Raw genomic sequence first — 20000 nt, forward strand, 5'->3', positions numbered from 1 at the left:
GCGGAGGATCTCAATGGGCAATCGTTTCCACACTGCAATTTGCTCACCAGTTCAGCGCTGAACAGGGTAAGGATCTGTCTCGTCATACAGTGTCTCGACGTTTAAGAGCATTTGGACTGAAAGCCCAATCTGCAGTGACCAAACCTCTCATTAGCAGAAAGAATCAAAAGACAGAGAAGAACTGGTCCAAAGTTCACTTCAGTGATGAAAGCAAGTTTAATTTATTTGGGTCCGATGGGAAACATTATGTTCAGTGACAAACTGGAGAAAGACTGAACCCAAAGTGTGTAAAGAAATCAGTGAAAAGTGGAGGAGGAAGTGTCATGGTTTGGGGCATGTTTTCTGCAGCAGGAGTTGGGCCTCTTATACAGCTACATGGCAGAGTGAATGCAAATGTTGATCAGAACCTTCTTCAACAACATATGGTTCCTTCCCTGCGTTCATCACCCAATCAGCCCGCAGTGTTCATGCAGGACAACGCTCCATGTCACACAGCAAAACGGGTAAAGCAGTTTCTTGAAACTGAAAATATTGAAATAATGACATGGCCTGCCCAGAGTCCTGATCTCAACCCAATAGAGAACCTCTGGAAAATCCTTGGTGACAAAGTTATGGCCAAGAAACCCACTACAGTCACCAAACTGTGGAGGAGACTGGAAGAAGAGTGGACCAAAATCCCACCAGAGCAGTGTGAGAGACTCGTGCTGTCCTGTGGCTGCAGATGTGCTGAAGTCATTCAGAGCAGAGGCCTGGACACTTCCTACTAATTGCCAGAGGTTGCAAAAGTACACACATCCATTACTTAAGTAGAAGTACAGATACTCATGTTTTAAAATACTTGGGTACTGATTATACCTTTTTACTTAAGTGAAAGTAAAGATGTCTTGGCTCTGACATGTAAAAAGTAGTTATTACTTCTACTTGTTTTAGCTGTTAACTGGACCTCACATCATATTAATATTAGCTAGCTAGCTAATGGTTGATTGATTGATTGAACTTTATTGTCATTGCACAGTACAGGTACAGCAACGAAATGCAGTTTGGCATCTACCAGAAGTGCAAAAAGTAGCAATCGGGCAAATAGTGCAGATAAACATGTATCATATTTACAGCATGTGATATGTATGTAAGCATATGTACAGTGATTAAATATAAAGGCTATATCAGTGCAGAGACGTGTGGACATCATTAAGAGCCTTTGCTATGTTTCCACACGGACAGTTAATGAGGTGATACCGGAGAAACTGCACCTCTTCAAGTCAAGTCAAGAAGCTTTTATATATAAAATTATAGACATTTTACAGATTTAAATGATGTGTTGTTTTTATCTCTACGATCAATAAAGACAGTAATTTATGTTCGTGTTGCCATTATGAGGGAAAAACCCACAAAACGCCACCCAGAGGGTAAATTGTGTAAAACATGGCAGATTTGGTGTTTGATTTGAGACTTGGCGCAGAAATAAAACAAAAGTTTACTGATTCAAAATATTTTTCGGTGGAGTTTATTTATTTATTTTATATCTAAGTAAAGAAAGGACGTCATGAATAAGTGTATGTTTTGCTGGAGGTTTTAATTTCGCATTTTTTTAAAAATATTTATTTATTTATTTAGTTAGTTAGTTATTTATATTTTTTATAAAAATGTTAAAACAGAAATGCGCGCTGAATTGAGCGCATTAATACAGTTTAGTGCCGTTTAAAATAATTTTTATTTTGACAGCCAAATATATATATATATATATATATATATATATATATATATATATATATATATATATATATATATATATAAATATATAAATTAATACAAAACTAATTAAAATGTTGTTACCTAATGAATGTGTCCAGGCTAAAGATCCACATATAGAACACAAGCAGATAAAATATGATGATGATCAGGAATGTGTCTGTTCTCAGTCATGTTCTTATCACTGACTCCCTCCCTCGCAGTAACAGGAAATCGGTTGTTCGGCTGAAATCGGCGCGCATTGAAAAGAAGAATTTGATCAATGGAAAAAACAAATTAATAGATTAAAACTAAAGTAACGAGCCGGTTTTGAAAATGTAAGAAGTAAAAAGTACAGATATTTGTGTAAAAATGTAATGAGTAAAAGTAAAAAGTTGTCTAAAAAATAAATAGTGGAGGAAAAAACTGATACCAGAAAAATCTACTTAAGTACAGTAACGAAGTATTTGTACTCCGTTACTACTCACCTCTGCTAATTGCTGACTGTTGTAACCTTCCTAAAATTTTGTTGTAATCTTTTTCCATGCTACAGTCATTGTTGTTCTCTAATTTTGATCAGTGTGTTTTCTGCAAAATAATGGGTTTTTTTTAAATGTCTTAGTTATTTTGTGGAAAAGGTGTTCTGGTAGCATGGTATAGACAGAACAAAAACTCCTTCAACTGTTGAGCAGTGAAGATGACATTATTTCAGAATTGTTCAATTGTTTGTTAAGTACAGTAGTGTTTGTGTTCAAGTGAACACAACTTGCAGTTTTTAAATGAAGGTTTTTATTATTGAAGGAAAACTAAATTCAAAACTACATGGCCACATCCAGTCCTGATTACTGCCACACCTGTTCACAATCAAGAAATCTCTTAAATAGGACCTGCCTGACAAAGTGAAGTAGACCAGAAGATCCTCAAAAGCTAGACATCATGTTGAGATCCAAAGAAATTCAGAAACAAATGAGAAAGAAAATAGTTGAGATCAATCAGTCTGGAAAAGGTTATAAAGCCATCTCTAAAGCTTTGGGGCACCAGAGATCCACAGTGAGAGCCATTATTCACAAATGGCAAAAATATGGAACAGTGGAGAACCTTCCCAGGAGTTGGCCGGCCGACCAAAATTACCCCAAGAGCACAGTTACGACTCATACAAGAGGTCACAAAAGACACCACAACTACAAGAATTGCAGGCCTCACCTGCCTCAGTTACAGTCAGTGTTCATGACTCCACCATAAGAACTCTTTCTGGGCAAATATGGTCTGCATAGCAGAGTTCCAAGACCAAAACCGCTGCTGAGCAAAAAGAACATAAAGGCTCATATCAGTTTTGCCAGAAAACATCTTGATGATTCCCAAGACTTTTGGGAAAATACTCTGTGGACTGACGAGACAATAGTTGAACGTTTTGGAAGGTGTGTGTCCCATTACGTCTGGCGTAAAAGTAACACCGCATTTCAGAAGAAGAACATCATCCCAACAGTAAAATATGGTGGTGGTAGTATGATGGTCTCGGGCTGTTTTGCTGCTTCAGGACCTGGAAGACTTATGTGATAAATGTAACCATGAATTCTGCTGTTTACCAAAAAATCCTGAAGGAGAATGTCCAGCCATCTGTTCGTGACCTCAAGCTCAAGCAAACTTGGGTTCTGATCCAAAACACACCAACAAGTCCACCTCTGAATGGCTGAAGAAAAACAAAATGAAGACTTTGGAGTGGCCTAGTCAAAGCCTGACCTGAATCCTATTGAGATGCTGTGGCATGACCTTAAAAAGGCAGTTCTTGCTCGAAAACCCTCCAATGTGGCTGAATTACAACAAATCTGCAGAGATGAGTGGAGCAAAATTCCTCCACAGCGCAGAAACAGACTCAGTGCAAGTTTTCACAAACACTTGATTGCAGTTGTTGTTGCTGAGGGCTGCCCAAGCAGGTATTAGGTTTAGGGGGCAAACACTTTTTCACACAGGGCTATGTAGTTTTAGAGATTGTTTTCCCTCAATAATAAAAAGCTTCATTTAAAAACTGCATGTTGTGTTCACTTGTGTTCTCTTTTACTAATATTTAAATTAGTTTGATGAACTAAACCATTAAATGTGACAAACATGCAAATAAATTAAAAATCAGGAAGGGGGCAAACACTTTTTCACACCACTGTATATATACAAAATGGGGGTTTCTTTTGCTCAATTGTTGTAATGTAAATGGTTTGTCCTTCCTCAGTAGTAAGTCTGATGATGTGTATGATGTCACTGCTCTTTGGTTATCAAGATTCTTCTCAGCATGGTGAGTGTCTATGTTGTTATATAAAAATAATGACAAAACATCTAGAACTGTATTGTTAATAGACACATGAAAGATTTATTTTATGCAAATGTTTTATCCTCAGATAAACTAGAACTGAGCAAAAAACGTCTAAAACTAAGGGAACCTTTTATACTAAAGGTAATAATAATAATAATTTATACTATAGACACAATATGATTTGTTCAGCTCTAACATTGCTAACAGGCTAATACTGTAAGCTTAGTGATATATATAACATAGTGACGCAGCTGAAAACCTTACTCTGTGTGTGTGTGTGTGTGTGTGTGTGTGTGTGTGTGTGTGTGTGTGTGAGACTATAGGTGGGAGACTGTGTGCAGAGCTTAATTCAGCTATTGTACAGTCTGCAGGTCTGTGTTCATCTGTTTGCATTTTTGTAGATTATTTAAATTCAATCCCAAATCCAAAAAGTGTAAAATGTTAATTAAAAACAAAATGTAATAATGTGCAAGTCTCATAATCCCATATTTTATTTACACTAGCACATAGAGAACTCGTGTTCCCTTTCAGGAACTCAAGCTGCGTCAACAACGCTTTGGGAACGTTTCTGCTCTAAATCACGTGTAATCTGTCCAACAGAAAGACTCAATGTCACCGGCAGGGTGATGTCACAACCAGGAAGCTATAAAAGCACATACGTGGAGATGTTTGTTTATGAAGCACTCTGTGTATGTCTGTGTTGCCAAAGAAGCCAAAGTATAAGAATTGGTAAGCAGTAAAACAAAAAAACAGAAAGAATTATAAAAGCAAGCAGTCTTTTAGGCTTTCAGATGTGTGGCTTGTCTGGGAGTAGAGAGCGCTCTTTAAGGAGGGTGCTCCTGCTTCTTGCAGTTCTGGCCCCGCAAGGTTTAGAATCAGCCCTTATTCGGCCCGAGTGCGGTTCTGGAATGATGCCCTGTGTTGAAGAGACGCTGGTTGGCTATCTCTTACCGGGTGCTGCATCGTCCCTTGAGGCCCTGGTCCTGCCCACCTGCTTCTGAGGACTACCTCGGCTCTGGTGGGCAAGGCATACATGGCAGCGGATCAAGCCGCTGGCTGCCTGTACACCAAGACTCAAATTCCTGAAAGGGAACGTCTCTAGGTTACATATGTAACCCTGGTTCACCAAAAAGAGCTTTCATTTTATTGTCCATTCACTTTTGCTCTGCCACTTCCCTTCCCTTATACTCATAACAGGACTCACACACACTCGCGGCCCTGCACGTCTTTCCTCAACGCCGAACCGGGGACCTGCACATTGTTGCAGATCGGCAAACCTTCACTCAGAACCCATTGCTTCTTTTCAATATAATCGCCATACACACGCAGTCCGTTCTACCCGCTGTCTCTGCCCACACGCCTGCTGCCACAGTTGGGTTTAAATAGTGTATCTTAGAGTTTCATATTCTATCAGAAGTAGATATGGGCAGAGTTTTGCCAATCTGTGGGGTTAGTAGATGGGTGACAGGTAGATATAAATAAGGGTTATTATGTCTCATTATTTCTATATAAAAGTTAAAACACTGAACAGTGTGAGCAGTTTTAAGTAGATCTCTGCCTCTGAGTCCCGAATCAGAAACTCTGCTATCTTGTTTGGACCAAAGCTCATTTAAAATAGACTGAGGGCAAACCTGGCAAGCAGACCAAAACCATTGACCAATTCAAAACATTTGACTCTTCATGAAATGAAAAATACAAAAACAGACTGAAGATGATTTTCAAGATGTATAGGAACTGTTGCTAAAAGTAGTGGGGATTTTACACAGTGGGAAACCTGGCCCTGTACCAAAATATTTTAGACACGCTACAGCCATCAAATTAAAAATGTCCTTTTATTTTCAGTAAAATGGAACAATTTCCTCAATTTCAACACTTGTATATATTTTCTATGCTTTATTGTGTAAAAAATATAGTGAGTTTATGAGATCTGCAGAACATTGCATAATGTTTTTATTTACATTTTACACAGTGTCCAAACTTTTCTCTAGAATTGGTGTTGTATTAAAATGAGATTATGTAAATGATGCAGGCTGCAGTTATGATGCAGGACAGTGTATATGAAGTTCAGAAACTGCTGATCCTGGAGAAACAATCTCTGCACCCTGAAGAGAAGGTGAGTCTGGCTACAAAGAGGCTTTGTGGGTGTGGCTTAAGCTTAAGGACATGCGTGTGTGTGTGTGTGTGTGTGTGTGTGTGTGTGTGTGTGTGTGTGTGTGTGTGTGTGTGTGTGTGTGTGTAACGTTGTCTAACAGTGTGTGTCACTGAACAGTGTGTTCAGGTTGATGATGGGAGTAAATGCTATTCAAATGTGGAGCAGAGAGACATCGGTCAGTCTGAAGAAATGGACAGGATGAAAAGAGAGAAGGATAAACTAAAGGTGATGCTACAGCAGTGGGCGGAGAAAGCTCAGGCTCTAAAAGAGGAGGAGGCAGATATCGAGAGAGAAAGAAGGTGGATCCAGCAAGAGGAAAGACGAATACGGAAGGAGAGGGAGAGAATGGAGAGGAAACTTCACCTCTCACAGCTAAATTCAACCAATCACCAACACAGTCTGTCTATCATCCCACTGGACAAATAAGTGTGTGTGTGTGTGTGTGTGTGTGTGTGTGTGTGTGTGTGTGTGTGTGTGTGTGTGTGTGTGTGTGTGTGTGTGTGTTTTCACACTTAAGACCTACTAGCAATAACCTCATCCCTCATCATAAAGGCTCACCTATTACTAGTTGGACAATAGTGAGGGGTGAGGGTTAAGTATATTGTGTAGTGTATTGTGCGGGTGTAGTAAAGTATAGTGTATTGTGTGTATTTAGTGAGGTGTAGTGTGTGTGTGTGTGTGTGTGTGTGTGTGTGTGTGTGTGTGTGTGTGTGTGTGTGTGTGTGTGTGTAGTAAGGTTTAGTGTCTGTATGTAGTGTAGTGTAGTGTTTGTATGCAGTTGGGTGTAGTGTAGTGTAGTGTTTGTATGCATTGAGGTTTAGTGTCTGGGTGTAGTGAGGTTTAGGGTTTGTATGTAGAAAGGTTTAGTGTGTGTATGTAGTAAGGTTGTTGTGTCTGTATGTAGTGAGTATGTAGTGTAGTGTGTGTGTGTGTTTGTAGTAAGATTTAGTGTGTGTGTGTTAGTGTGTGTGTGTGTGTGTGTGTGTGTGTGTGTGTGTGTGTGTGTGTGTGTGTGTGTGTGTGTGTGTGTGTGTGTGTAGTAAGGTTTAGTAAGTGTGTAGTGAGGTTCAGTGTGTATGTATTGTGTGTATGTAGTAAGGTTTAGTGTGTGGGTGTTAGTGAGTGTGTAGTGTAGTGTAGTATGGTGTGTGTTTGTAGTGAGGTTTAGTGTGTATGTAGTAAGGTTTAGTGTGTGGGTGTAGTGAGTGTAGTGTAGTGTATTGTGGTGTGGGTTTGTAGTGAGGTTTAGTGTGTGTAGTAAGGTTTAGTAAGTGTGTAGTGAGTGTGCAGTGTAGTGTAGTGAGTGTGCAGTGTAGTGTAGCGAGTGTGGTCTGGGTTTGTAGTGAGGTTTAGTGTGTGGGTGTAGTGAGTGTGTAGTGTAGTGTATTGTGGTGTGGGTTTGTAGTGAGGTTTAGTGTGTGTGTATGTAAGGTTTAGTGTGTGGGTGTAGTGAGTGCAGTGTAGTGTAGCGAGTGTGGTCTGGGTTTGTAGTGAGGTTTAGTGTGTGGTGTAGTGAGTGTGTAGTGTAGTGTATTGTGGTGTGGGTTTGTAGTGAGGTTTAGTGTGTGTATGTAGTAAGGTTTAGTGTGTGGGTGTAGTGAGTGTGTAGTGTAGCGTGGTGTGGTCTGGGTTTGTAGTGAGGTTTAGTGTGTGGGTGTAGTGAGTGTGTAGTGTAGTGTATTGTGGTGTGGGTTTGTAGTGAGGTTTAGTGTGTATATGTAGTAAGGTTTAGTGTGTGGTGTAGTGAGTGTGTAGTGTAGTGCAGCGTAGTGTGGTCTGGGTTTGTAGTGAGGTTTAGTGTGTGGTGTAGTGAGTGTGTAGTGTAGTGTGGTGTGGGTTTGTAGTGAGGTTTAGTGTGTGTGTATGTAAGGTTTAGTGTGTGTGTGTAGTGTAGTGAGTGTGTAGTAGTGTAGCGTAGTGTGGTCTGGGTTTGTAGTGAGGTTTAGTGTGTGGGTGTAGTGAGTGTAGTGTAGTGTAGCGAGTGTGGTCTGGGTTTGTAGTGAGGTTTAGTGTGTGGGTGTAGTGAGTGTGTAGTGTAGTGTAGTGAGGTTTAGTGTCTGGGTGTAGTGAGGTTTAGTGTGGGTGTAGTGAGGTTAAGTGTGTGAATGTAGTAAGGTTTAGTGTGTGGGTGTAGTGAGTGTGTAGTGTAGTATGGTGTGTGTTTGTAGTGAGGTTTAGTGTGTATGTAGTGAGGTTCAGTGTGTGGGTGTAGTGAGGTTTAGTGTGTGAGTGTGTAGTGAGTGTGTGTAGTGAGGTTTAGTGTGTGTATGTAGTAAGGTTTAGTGTGTGTGTAGTGTAGTGTAGTGTATTGTGGTGTGGGTTTGTAGTGAGGTTTAGTGTGTATGTAGTAAGGTTTAGTGTGTGGGTGTAGTGAGTGTGTAGTGTAGTGGTGTGGGTTTGTAGTGAGGTTTAATGTGTGTATGTAGTAAGGTTTAGTGTGTAAATGAAGTGAGTGTGTAGTGAGTGTGTAGTGTGGTGTGTGTTTGTATGTAGTAAGGTTTAGTGTGGGTGTAGTGAGTGTGTAGTGTAGTGTGTGTAGTGAGGTTTAGTGTGTATGTAGTGAGTTTTAGTGTGTATGTAGTGAGGTTTAGTGTGTGAGTGTGTAGTGGTGTGTGTTTGTAGTGAGGTTTAATGTGTGTATGTAGTAAGGTTTAGTGTGTGAGTGTGTAGAGTAGTATGGTGTGTGTTTGTAGTGAGGTTTAGTGTGTGTATGTAAGGTTTAGTGTGTGTAGTGAGTGTGTAGTGTAGTGTATTGTGGTGTGGGTTTGTAGTGAGGTTTAGTGTGTGTATGTAGTAAGGTTTAGTGTGTGGGTGTAGTGAGTGTGTAGTGTAGTGTGGTGTGTGTTTGTAGTGAGGTTTAATGTGTGTATGTAGTAAGGTTTAGTGTGTAAATGAAGTGAGTGTGTAGTGGTGTGGTGTGTGTTTGTATGTAGTAAGGTTTAGTGTGTGGTGTAGTGAGTGTGTAGTGTAGTGTGGTGTGGGTTTGTAGTGAGGTTTAGTGTGTGTATGTAGTGAGTTTTAGTGTGTGTATGTAGTGAGGTTCAGTGTGTGGGTGTGTAGTGTAGTGTGGTGTGTGTTTGTAGTGAGGTTTAATGTGTGTATGTAGTAAGGTTTAGTGTGTGAGTGTGTAGAGTAGTATGGTGTGTTTGTAGTGAGGTTTAGTGTGTGTATGTAGTAAGGTTTAGTGTGAGTGTGTAGTGTAGTGTAGTGTGTTATGTGTTTGTAGTGAGGTTTAGTGTGTATATACAGAGTTACAGCTCTGTACTGCCACCTGGTGGAAAACTGCATCTGCATCCCTTTATAAAAGTCACTTTAGTTACAGTCTAGATGAGATTTTATCTGACTTTAGTTACGCCAGTTATGTAATGTGTATCTAACATTTGTGTGTGTATATGTTTGTGGGTAATATGTGTTTACATATACACACATATATATAGATTACAACCTGGTACACAGAGGGTTAAGGGTCTTGCTGAACCCACGACCTTCCAATCAGTAACCCAAAGCCTCTTATATTATATGGCTGAGGCCGTAGTTTCACTAACAAATAGATAGATCGATAATCAGTTCTAATGTGTTTATTAGAATCAGATCACTCAACACCATCATCCACACCATCACCACCAAAACCAACAACAATATCAACAACACCATTACCAACACCAACAACACCCACACTAACATCACCAACAGCACCATTACCAACACTAAAACCACCAACACTGAAACCACTATCACCATCACCAACACTGAAACCACTATCACCATCACCAACACTAACATCAACAACACTAACACCATCATCACCAACACTAACATCACCATCAACACCATCACCAACACCAACACTAACATCAACAACACTAACACCATCAGCACCAACACTAACACCACCATCACCATCAACACCATCACCAACACCGTGCAGCTACACAAACCCTGAACATTTAACAGGGATGTTTATGGTTATGGATAATAAACTCTGATCGGAGGAAATGGATGAAGTTGTAAATCTGCTCCACACCGATGTTTTCCTCTCCGTATCATTTCTTTATCTTGATTGTGGGAAATGAGGGCGTTGTCGATCGGTGCAGATCGGACATGAACGAGCACCAGTACTTCCGGTTGGACTTGGGGTGTGTGTGTGTGTGTGTGAGAGAGAGAGAGAGAGAGACAGAGAGGGGGGTTGTAGCGGTGAGAGTGAAGCTGCAGGTCCATCATGGTGAAGATCAGCTGCGCGGCGATAAATGGCATTAAAGCCGAGAAAGAGGAGCGCGAGGATCCGGAGCGCATCTACATCCCGCCGCAGCACGTGAGATATTAATAACCTGGTTTTATCATCTTCATCACCATCACCATCATCATCATCATCAGAAATATTAACACTGATATTTATTTTCATTTATAAATAACGGTCGCGTGGCGGGGAAAAGAAATCCTGCACGAGCTTTGATTTACACCGTGTACTGAGATTATTATAGGGAATAATACACACACACACACACACACACAAACACAAAAACACATTTATATCCATCAATGACGTCGACAGATTAAATTAGAAAAAATAATCTGTAATTAAATAAATGTTGTGAATATATAAATAAATGAATATTGTGAACATATAAATAAACATTTTTACCAAAAAAACGGATGACGTTATGTTTTATGGTTCCGCAATGACGTGTGTGTGTGTGTGTGTGTGTGTGTCTCTCTCTCTCTCTCTCTCTCTCAGGTGGGTGTGACCCAGTGCTCGTCCCTGAGTGGACTCTGTTGTTTACTGATTGCTCTCATAATCAGCTCCTGCAGCCTGGTGTATGCCTCCATCTACATCTACCGCTATTATATTATCCCTCAGGTACACACACACACACACACACACACACACATTGCGAGTTGACTTATGCAAAAAAAAAAAAATATATATATATATTATAAACATAGCTGTTTTTTTGTAAGTATTGCGTTCCGTGTGTGTGTGTAGGCAGGTGAGTCTCAGTTCCGGTGTAATGTTTATTATGAAGACACTCTGAAGGCACCTCAGCATGATCAAGAGGAACTGCAGGAGAATGTTGACATCAACCTGCAAAAAAACTACGAAAGAATCAGCATCAATGCTGGCAGCACAAACCCACGGACACGTCCTGCTACCATCATACATGACTTCAACAAGGTGTACACACACACCGTCTCACTGTCACACACACACACACACACACACACACAACTTGAGCATTACAAAATGACTGAGTATTATATAGTACTTACACTACAGTTTGTGTGTGTGTGTCTGTGTGTGTGTGTGTGTGTGTGTGTAGGGTCTGACTGCATATCACGACATCACTCTGGATAAGTGTTACATCAGCACATTGAACAGCAGCATCGTTCTGCCACCAAGGAACCTGTGGAAGCTCCTCATCAATGTCAAACTGAGAACTGGCAATGTGTGTGTGTGTTAGTGTGTTAGTGTGTGTGACAATGTGTGAGACGGTGTGATGGTGCATAATGGTGTGTGTGTGTGTGTGTGTGTGTGTGTGTGTGTGTGTGTGTGTGATAGTGTGTGTTTGTGTGTGCAATTGTGAAAGATGGTCTGTGTGTAAGAGGTGGTGTGTGTGTTTGTGTGTGCGTAAAGATGTGTGTGTGATGGTGTGTGTGTTTGGATGATGGTGTGTGTGTGTGTGTTTTAGTGTGTGTGTTTGAGGCAATGTGTGAGACGGTGTGTGATGGTGCATAATGGTGTGTGTGTTTGGATGATGATGTGTGTCAATGTGTGATGGTGTGTGTCTGCGTGTGTGAGATGGGGTGTGTGTGTGTGATGGGGTGTGTGAGTGAGATGGTGGGTGTGATGATGTGTGTGATTGGGTGCATGTGTGTGTCTGTGTGTGTGTGAAGGGGTTTGTGAGTGTGATGGTGGGTGTGATGATGTGTGTGATCGGGTGTATGTGTGTCTATGTGTGTGTGATGGGGGTGTGTGAGTGTGATTGTGTGTGTGTGTGTGTGGTAATTGTCTATTAATTCCCTCTTGTTCAGGATGCATCTCTCCCGCAGACGTACATGGTTCAGGAGGAGATGGTGGTGTCTGAGCAGGTGACGAACACGCGTGTGTTTGGCATGTTTATCCACAGACTGTGTGAAGGGAAACCAACTTATCAGATTAGACGTCGCCTCACACGCCGCCGTGAGTTCACACACCCCTCCATTATGTCAGCAATTGTGTGATTATAGCGAGTGTGTGACTGTAGCGAGTGTGTGACAGTAGCGAGTGTGTGTGACTGTAGCGAGTGTGTGTGACTGTAGCGAGTGTGTGACAGTAGCGAGTGTGTGTGACTGTAGCGAGTGTGTGTGACTGTAGCGAGTGTGTGACAGTAGCGAGTGTGTGACTGTAGCGAGTGTGTGTGTGACTGTAGCGAGTGTGTGACTGTAGCGAGTGTGTGACAGTAGCGAGTGTGTGTGACTGTAGCAGTGTGTGTGACTGTAGCGAGTGTGTGACAGTAGCGAGTGTGTGTGACTGTAGCGAGTGTGTGTGACTGTAGCGAGTGTGTGTGACTGTAGCGAGTGTGTGACTGTAGCGAGTGTGGGTATAGCGTGTGTGTGAATACAGTGAGTGTGTAAATGTGTTGTAAACCTGTTTTGTTGTATATTTGTGATTGGAAGATTAAGATTTAACAGTCCTGTGTATATTTTAATTTGTAATCAGTGTAAAACCTAAACACAACTAAAAACACATGTTCATGTTAAAATATTTTTCCCTTTGCAGGTATTGCGAAGCGTGAGGAGCAGATCTGTCACTCCATCCGTCACTTTGAGAACACATTTGTAATGGACACGCTGATATGTGATGCACCCTGAGTCCAACCTTCACCTCACACCATCACTCTGTTTCCCTCCCAATCACTTCTTTATTTCTTTCATGATTTAACTGGATTTATGACAAAGGTGCTTCCATTAATCATATTTATCCCCAAGTAGCACTGTGTGTGTGTGTGTGTGTGTGTGTGTGTCCATCTGTCTGTGTTTGTGTGTGTGTGTGTGTGTGTGTGTGTGTCCATCTGTCTGTGTGTTTGTGTGTGTGTGTGTGTGTGTGTCTGTCCATCTGTGTGTGCGTGTGTGTCTGTCCATCTGTGTGTGTGTGTGTGTGTGTGTGTGTGTGTGTGTGTGTGTGTGTGTGAGTCTGTCCATCTGTGTCTCTGTCGAGAAATTGAGCTAGTTCGGTTTATAATAGAATGACAGTAAATAAAATAATAACAGCAATAATTGTAGTAAAGTCGGTTTAATAGTAATAGTGAGGTCTGTTTATTGGTGAGCAGCAGGTGCATTGTGAACTGTGTGCAAAAAATAGGCATGTGCATCAAATTCAGAGTAAGAATTATACATATTTGAAAATGTCAGTAAAAGTCAGACAATATATTGATAAACGTCTGCTGCCTATGTGGTTAAACACTTCGGCTGTGCAGAGAAAACAGAGAGACTCATCTTACATAACAGGGTAATTTCACCCATAAGTAAAGCTCAGGTCAGCTTCAGCTATCAATATTAGAATCTAGTTATATACAATATAATTTAGCATTATGCTTTAATTAACACAACGTTGCTTGGTATAAGTTCAAACTTAATTCATGTAACATTATTCAACATTGTTTGACACTGTCCATCTTTCCGTGTCTCTAAATGACACGGACTTTCCGTGTCTCTAAATGTGTGTGTATGTCTGTCTGTCTGCCTGCCTGCCTGCCTGTGTCTCTGTGTCTGTCTGTCTGTCTGTCTCTCTGCGTGTGTGTGTCTGTCTGTCTGTCTGTGTGTGTGTGTGTCTGTCTGTCCATCTGTTTGTGTCTGTGTGTGCTGTTATTAAATTCTATCTGTGATGAGAGATAACTGTTTCTAGTACAATGTAAAGTATAGAACAAGAGTTAAACTAGCATTAGCACATTAGCTTAGCTAACAGCAGTAATGGAAAACATTGTCAGCACATCTATATAGCTGTGTGTGTGTGTGTGTGTGTGTGTGTGTGTTTGGGGAAGTGTAGTACTCATAGCTCACTATGTGACAATTTATTCTTAACATCTGTTTTTTCTTTTTCAGAAGATACGCTTATTCGCTCCATGTAGCATTTCAAGCCTGTAACTGCTTTAGTTTATCAACAATTCGATTGTTATTTCTATAGTCGAGTTCATCTTTACACTTATATAATTATAAACCACTGTAAATGTGGACTGTGTATGAACCTCATCCTGATCTGATTAATGTAGCTAAAACATCTGAGTAAATAAAGAACATCAACACTTTCGGAACATTTCATTCTTTCTCTCTTGTTTCAGAAATGTTAAGACAAATATTTCACTCCGTGTTTTTGAGATGAACAATACACTGATATGAAATTGATCAGATCTAATAATTATCTTTACCAGTGAACTGGAGTGAAAACAGGTACACACAAACAAGTGTGTGTGGGGGTGGGCGGGTACATATATATATTTGCACGACTCTGTGTGTGAGACGAAGAAAATCTGCAGAGGCAGATGGAGTTTTAGCTGAACTCCAGGTTTGTGTCCATTCAGTCTGCACTTTTCAGCAGCTTTTCAACAAAGGACAAAACAACAACACTACCCCCTAGCCCTAACAACACAACACAGGACATCATCATAAAAATAAATCAGTAAATCACCCCTAACTGAAATTCTGTTCAGTATTAATCCCACGGTGAAACTCCTCATGTTACCTGCCGTTTATCTGATGTTTAACTAAATTTCAGTTTTATGTACATGCGTATATACACAATAAAGTGTCCTGTCCATGTTTAAATGTGCCAGGTGTGTGTGTGTGTGTGTGTGAGACACAACTTGTGTCCAACTGACTGTAAAAGGTGTTTGTTATGTGCACCAGATTACCAGAAGAACGTATGTGTTTGCACAGTTTTGCTTCTTTTTCTGCCTCTGTCTCCCTTTTGTCTTTACTTTCCTCGAATGTAGGTCCTGTTTCCTTTCATTGGGGATCTACCACACCCCTAGCGAAAGCGAATGTCACCAAAGAGGTGGGGCTTCGAGGATTAATGCACCATTGTGGAAGAAGGAAAGGGGGGAGATAGCGAGAGAAGTGGGAACCAGAAATTCTAGCTCTGAAATTAAACTCTAACCCTAACCCTTTGCGTGAGTTACCTTCCATACGTACTCATTCATCCAGCAAGCAAAATAAAGACATTATTAGACTTATTCATGAGTTTCCATCCTTTTTTTTGGAGACGTAATCACCTAAAATTCTGTTCTTCAGCATGACATTAAGGTTACCCGTAACACACCACTTAAACAGCATCCGTATCGTGCTTATTTGGTCAAAAGGGCTGTAATGAGACAGGAAGTTGAGTACCTACTTGAACGTGGTTTAGCAAAACCCAGCATAAGTTCTCCATGCTTGTTAGTCCCCAAACCTGATGGAACTTTAAGATTCTGCATGGATAATGTCAGAGCTGCTCGATTTGTTCGTTTGATCTTTTAAAAGGTTATTGACAAGTTCCTTTAACTCCCGAAGCATCTGAGATATCAGCGTTTGTGACTCCTGATAACTTTGATGATGATGATTTTAATGAGGAAATAAATGAAATGTCTCTTAAATAGGAGTAAAACTTTGTAATTGATTGTCTGTTATAATGACACTGCTGTCTACAGGGTTATTTATAAAATAGTTTAGATTTATTTTAATCCTCTATATTTATTGCCTTATGTTTTCAACTTTATTATTAAAAAAGTTACTACCTATTACTACCTATTGATGGTGTGCATGTGAGTGCAGTGCTTTTATTTCCTGTTTATTTTGCTATCTTGCTGTAGTTGACGTGAACGTGTTTAACACGGTAACGTGGTGTAACATGGTGAGGTACTAATGCAGTGACTGAGGTAGATTTTAAAAGAGATGAGGTAATGATCTGAAATAACTTCAGACTGTGGAATTATGACTACATTTTTTATTTTTAATCCAAATGTTAATAACAAATCAAGATTGTGTCACCACTATGAGTGGGTCCTATAACATTCTGATTCATTCTACTGAACTGCTGCTCTTAAGGAGTCTTCCTGATCATCAAAATCAATATTAAAGTCACCAACAATTAATGCTTTGTGTAAAGAAGCAGCTAAAGTTGTGATGAAATCTGCAAATTCTATGAGAAAATCAGAGTAGGGCCCTGGGGGTCTATAAATAATAATTAATGGAATTGACTGACTGGACCTGCTTTTGGACACTAAATATTTTATGCTTGTGTAAAGAACTTCAAATGTTTTACATTTGTGTTTAGTCTTTTGTGTGACGTTCAGATTATTATTATAAATAGCTGTGACTCCACCTCCTCTGCCATTTAGACGGGGCTGGTGTATGTAACTATACCCAGGAGGACTCGCTACAAACCTTTGACAGAGTTGACTATAACTATTTATTTGAAACCCTCAACGCTTTTAGTTTAGTTGAGAATTATATTTCTTGTGTAAAACTTGGTTTGAGGTGACAGCGATGTATCAGCTTTAACGGATGTTCTATTTAGCTATGAGAAAGCGTCAGCAGCAAAAGTAAATTGGGAGAAGAGTGTAGGCTACTTAATTGGTGACTGGCATGGAAAGACTCCTCCAGTACTTGCAGGTGGAGTCAAGTGGGGAAGAGAAGTTCCAAAGATTTTAGATGTACATCTATTGACAGAAGACTGCATGGTGGAGAAAATGTGTGACCAGTTATCTCGATGGTCCTGGGTGCTACCTCAGCTTTCATACAGGGGGCGAGCATTGGTCGCAAATTACCAGAGCTTCAGCACTGTGGCACAAAACAAGTGTTCTGGATCCTCCAGCAGCATTGTTCAGGTGTTACAGAAAAAGTTCAGTGACTTTTTCTGGGCCGGACAGCACTGGATACAAGCTGCTGCACTCAACTTTCTTGTCCAGGAGGGGGTCAGTGTCTGATGGACATCCGAAACAGAATCAGGACCTTCAGACTTCAAGCTGCACAAAGACTCCTGTATTGAACACCATGCTGAACAGACAGAGCTTGCATCCTGCTGCGAAAAGCAAACATTTTTAGACACAACATGGATCTGTTTTTAAACCAGACTGTGCAACACAGAATTAAGAGACTTTTCTCCTTTCTACAGATCTGTTCTAACACTGGTCCAGAGGGGCTTTTTAAATTCAGGACACTGGAGGGAGAATTAACCTCTTTTTAACAATCCACTAACCAAACACAGATACTGGAACACAGGAGCAGGATGCACAAAAATGCAGATCTGAGGAACGGTGCCAGCTGGAGAAGCCCAGAAGAGATGTGCAGCTTGACAGGCATCATGTCCAAAAGGTTCATGAAGTGCATGATGGAAAGCGCATCTCAGCAAGCGCCTTTGCCATCAGATGTGGCATGGAGAAGCTGAACAAGATGCAGGGAACCACAGCAATTTTCCTCAGATGCTGGAAGTAGAGAAGGAAGGCTCTCTTCTAAGTTTCAGGACCTGCAACTGGAGGACTTTGAGAATACCTTGAAAAAGGCACTGTACATCAGCTGCATAAAGGTTTTACACTACAGCACGCTCAAGAACTGCAAAGAATCGAAGTGGTCAGAAGTGTTTGGGCCAGACTCGTCTCCTAAAGGCTGCTGAAGATCCCTGTAAAATCCTCCGATAGAGAAACGCACTGCGGATCTCCAATGGAGGATTGTTCACTGGGCGGTAGCTATGTGGCACACATCAACCCCAGTGTAGGGAGGAAATGTACCTTCTGCAACAGTAGACCACCTGTTCTACACTGCCACAGGCTGGGAGGACTGTTCAGGTTGTTCAGGGACAGGGCAGAGACCTGGGCAGAAATGTTAATTAAGAACTTTTTATCTTTGAGCCCAAATACATTAGTACAGACAGAAAACATCTCTGTTTTATTAACTTCTTAACACAGGGGTGGCCAACCAGTCAGAGACCAAGACCCTAACCCTAACCCTAACCATTTTTTACTGTGTTACCGCAAAGAGCCACATCATACACATGTGCACACATGAACATCACCCATCCCTTCCTCTCACACACACACACACACACACACGCACACCTCTGCTCAGCCAGTCAGAACAGATCGATGCTTTGATTTCACGTGTTTCAGGGTAGAAAACACAGACTCGCAGATGTATGTTGACCCAAACATTGACAGTATCTTAAGCGCAGCCTGTTTGACATTGGGGTATTTTTCCATTGCCACACTTTTCGAGAACTCAATGGTCCCTTCCCTTAAAGCAGGTTTCCGTTGGTCCTCCTCACAAAGATCGATCAGCTCCAACTCAGCCGCAGCCTCATCTGTAACTAGCGGGACTTTCAAACAGTCCGTCTCTGTATTAAATGGGTCGACGAGGAACGTAATCTTTAGCCGTTTCAGTTGTAGATCACAGAACTGGGTCACAAAGCTTTCGTGCAGGTTTTCAACCAGTGTTGCATATCTGGCTCTTTGCTTATTCAGGGCGGTGCTGGTGACTTGCCCGCTGGCTTTTAGCAGAGTGGGAAAAAATCTCCCTTTTGAATATGCGCCTTCAGTTTCTTGACAAATGCAAACACACTTTGCACCAGGTCAGGCAGCATTTTTAACTTACCCTGCAGGGTCAGGTTCAGTCTGTCCAAGTGACACAGCATCCATAGTCCAGATCCATAGTCCACTTGAGGTCCGCGAGCTCGGGATAGTCCTTGTACTTCTCATCCATTACCAGTTTCACAGCATCCAAAAGCTCAAAGAAGCGAGAGAGTACCTGGCCTTTTAACTGCCACCTCACAGTGCAGTGCAGCAGCAGGTCACCTGGAAGCCCTTGGTCCAGCTCAGCGATGAGATTCTTGAATTGCCTGTGGTTAATCGCATGTGTGCAGATGTAGTTGACGATTTACATCACAGGCTTCATGACGTTGTCTAAATTAAATGATTTAGACACGAGTTGCTCCTTGTGGATGATGTAGTGGAAATTCCAAAACTCTGGAAATGTTCGGTCAGCCCCACAAGCCCATTCACAGATCCGATCATGGCTGGCGCGCCATCCGTGGCTATTGCAGTTATTTTCGGTATGGACAGATTTGCTTTTGCATCATTGTTTCTTTCACATCTATGCCACGGGTTCGGTCTTTCAATGGCACAATATCAAGGAGTTCTTCTTTGATCACACATTCGTTTGACACAGACCGTACAAATATTGCCAACTGAGGCTTGTCTTGTATGTCACAACTCTCATCTAATGTGACATTAAAATACTCACATGCTTGAAGGTCAGAGTGCAACTGTGATTCAATAGCCATGTTAATGTCCGATATTCTGTGTTCAACAGTGTGGCGGGACAGTTGGACTTCTGATACCATGCGTTTTAGTTTGTCGTTTTCAGGAGACAAGATTTAAACAACGTCACCGAGGAATTTTTTAACAAACTCCCCTTCATTGTATGGCTTTTTAGCCCGTGCAATGTTCCAAGCCAGTTCATACGATGCAAGCATTGTGGTCTCTGAGCGCTTCGTAAATTTTTGGAAAAACTGTATCTGCTTTTCTGCCTGACTTTTCAAAGTGAACAACTTGTGCTTGTGAAGTTTTGGAAATTCCTGGTCGATGTTAGCATGGAGTGAGCTTAAGTGGCGCTGAAGATTTGAAGCTTTGAAATGCGCTAATGACGCCTGACATAAGGCAGAATGACTTGCCATTATGTTCAACTAAAAAATATAAACTCTTCCACTCTGTTAAAAACGTCCTGTGTTCATCTTCATATTTTCGTTTTGCTGTGCCATTTTAAAAGCGAACTTGACACAAATTGTTTACTTAAATGATCTTGCCCCTACTG

The 20000-nt window shown here is 41.1% G+C and overlaps 2 protein-coding genes across 14 annotated transcripts in view; both read left to right on the plus strand.

Annotated features, from left to right (window-relative positions):
- LOC124403043 (rho guanine nucleotide exchange factor 28-like) overlaps window positions 1–7152 on the plus strand; it is a 32324-nt gene extending 25172 nt beyond the window's left edge. For 10 of the 12 annotated variants that reach the window (XM_046876613.1, XM_046876612.1, XM_046876603.1 and 7 more), the window contains 5 exons: window positions 3953–4015; window positions 4119–4174; window positions 4357–4404; window positions 6063–6146; window positions 6303–7152. In XM_046876613.1, the coding sequence (XP_046732569.1) occupies window positions 3953–4015; window positions 4119–4174; window positions 4357–4404; window positions 6063–6146; window positions 6303–6611 (560 nt within the window). In that variant the 3' untranslated portion in view covers window positions 6612–7152. Of the gene's footprint in view, window positions 1–3952; window positions 4016–4118; window positions 4175–4349; window positions 4405–6062; window positions 6147–6302 lie in introns of all 12 variants that reach the window. The other 2 variants (XR_006928822.1, XM_046876605.1) reach the window with 2 other exon arrangements.
- A 3192-nt stretch (window positions 7153–10344) lies between these two features.
- On the plus strand, window positions 10345–14467 carry LOC124402686 (integral membrane protein 2C-like). 2 transcript variants are annotated; one of them, XR_006928774.1, is made up of 7 exons: window positions 10345–10497; window positions 10921–11043; window positions 11170–11358; window positions 11504–11629; window positions 12216–12363; window positions 12943–13121; window positions 14265–14467. XR_006928774.1 is itself a non-coding variant. In XM_046875837.1 (6 exons), exons 1-6 carry the CDS (start codon window positions 10405–10407, stop codon window positions 13032–13034), a joined length of 771 nt encoding a protein of 256 aa, XP_046731793.1. In that variant the 5' UTR covers window positions 10345–10404; the 3' UTR covers window positions 13035–13273. The 2 variants fall into 2 exon arrangements, 1 of the variants encoding a protein (XP_046731793.1); XM_046875837.1 differs by lacking the exon at window positions 14265–14467 and having other exon boundaries at window positions 12943–13273.
- The last annotated feature ends 5533 nt before the right edge of the window (window positions 14468–20000 follow it).

Source organism: Silurus meridionalis, chromosome 20 (assembly GCF_014805685.1).
Source record: "Silurus meridionalis isolate SWU-2019-XX chromosome 20, ASM1480568v1, whole genome shotgun sequence".
NCBI lineage: Eukaryota > Metazoa > Chordata > Actinopteri > Siluriformes > Siluridae > Silurus > Silurus meridionalis.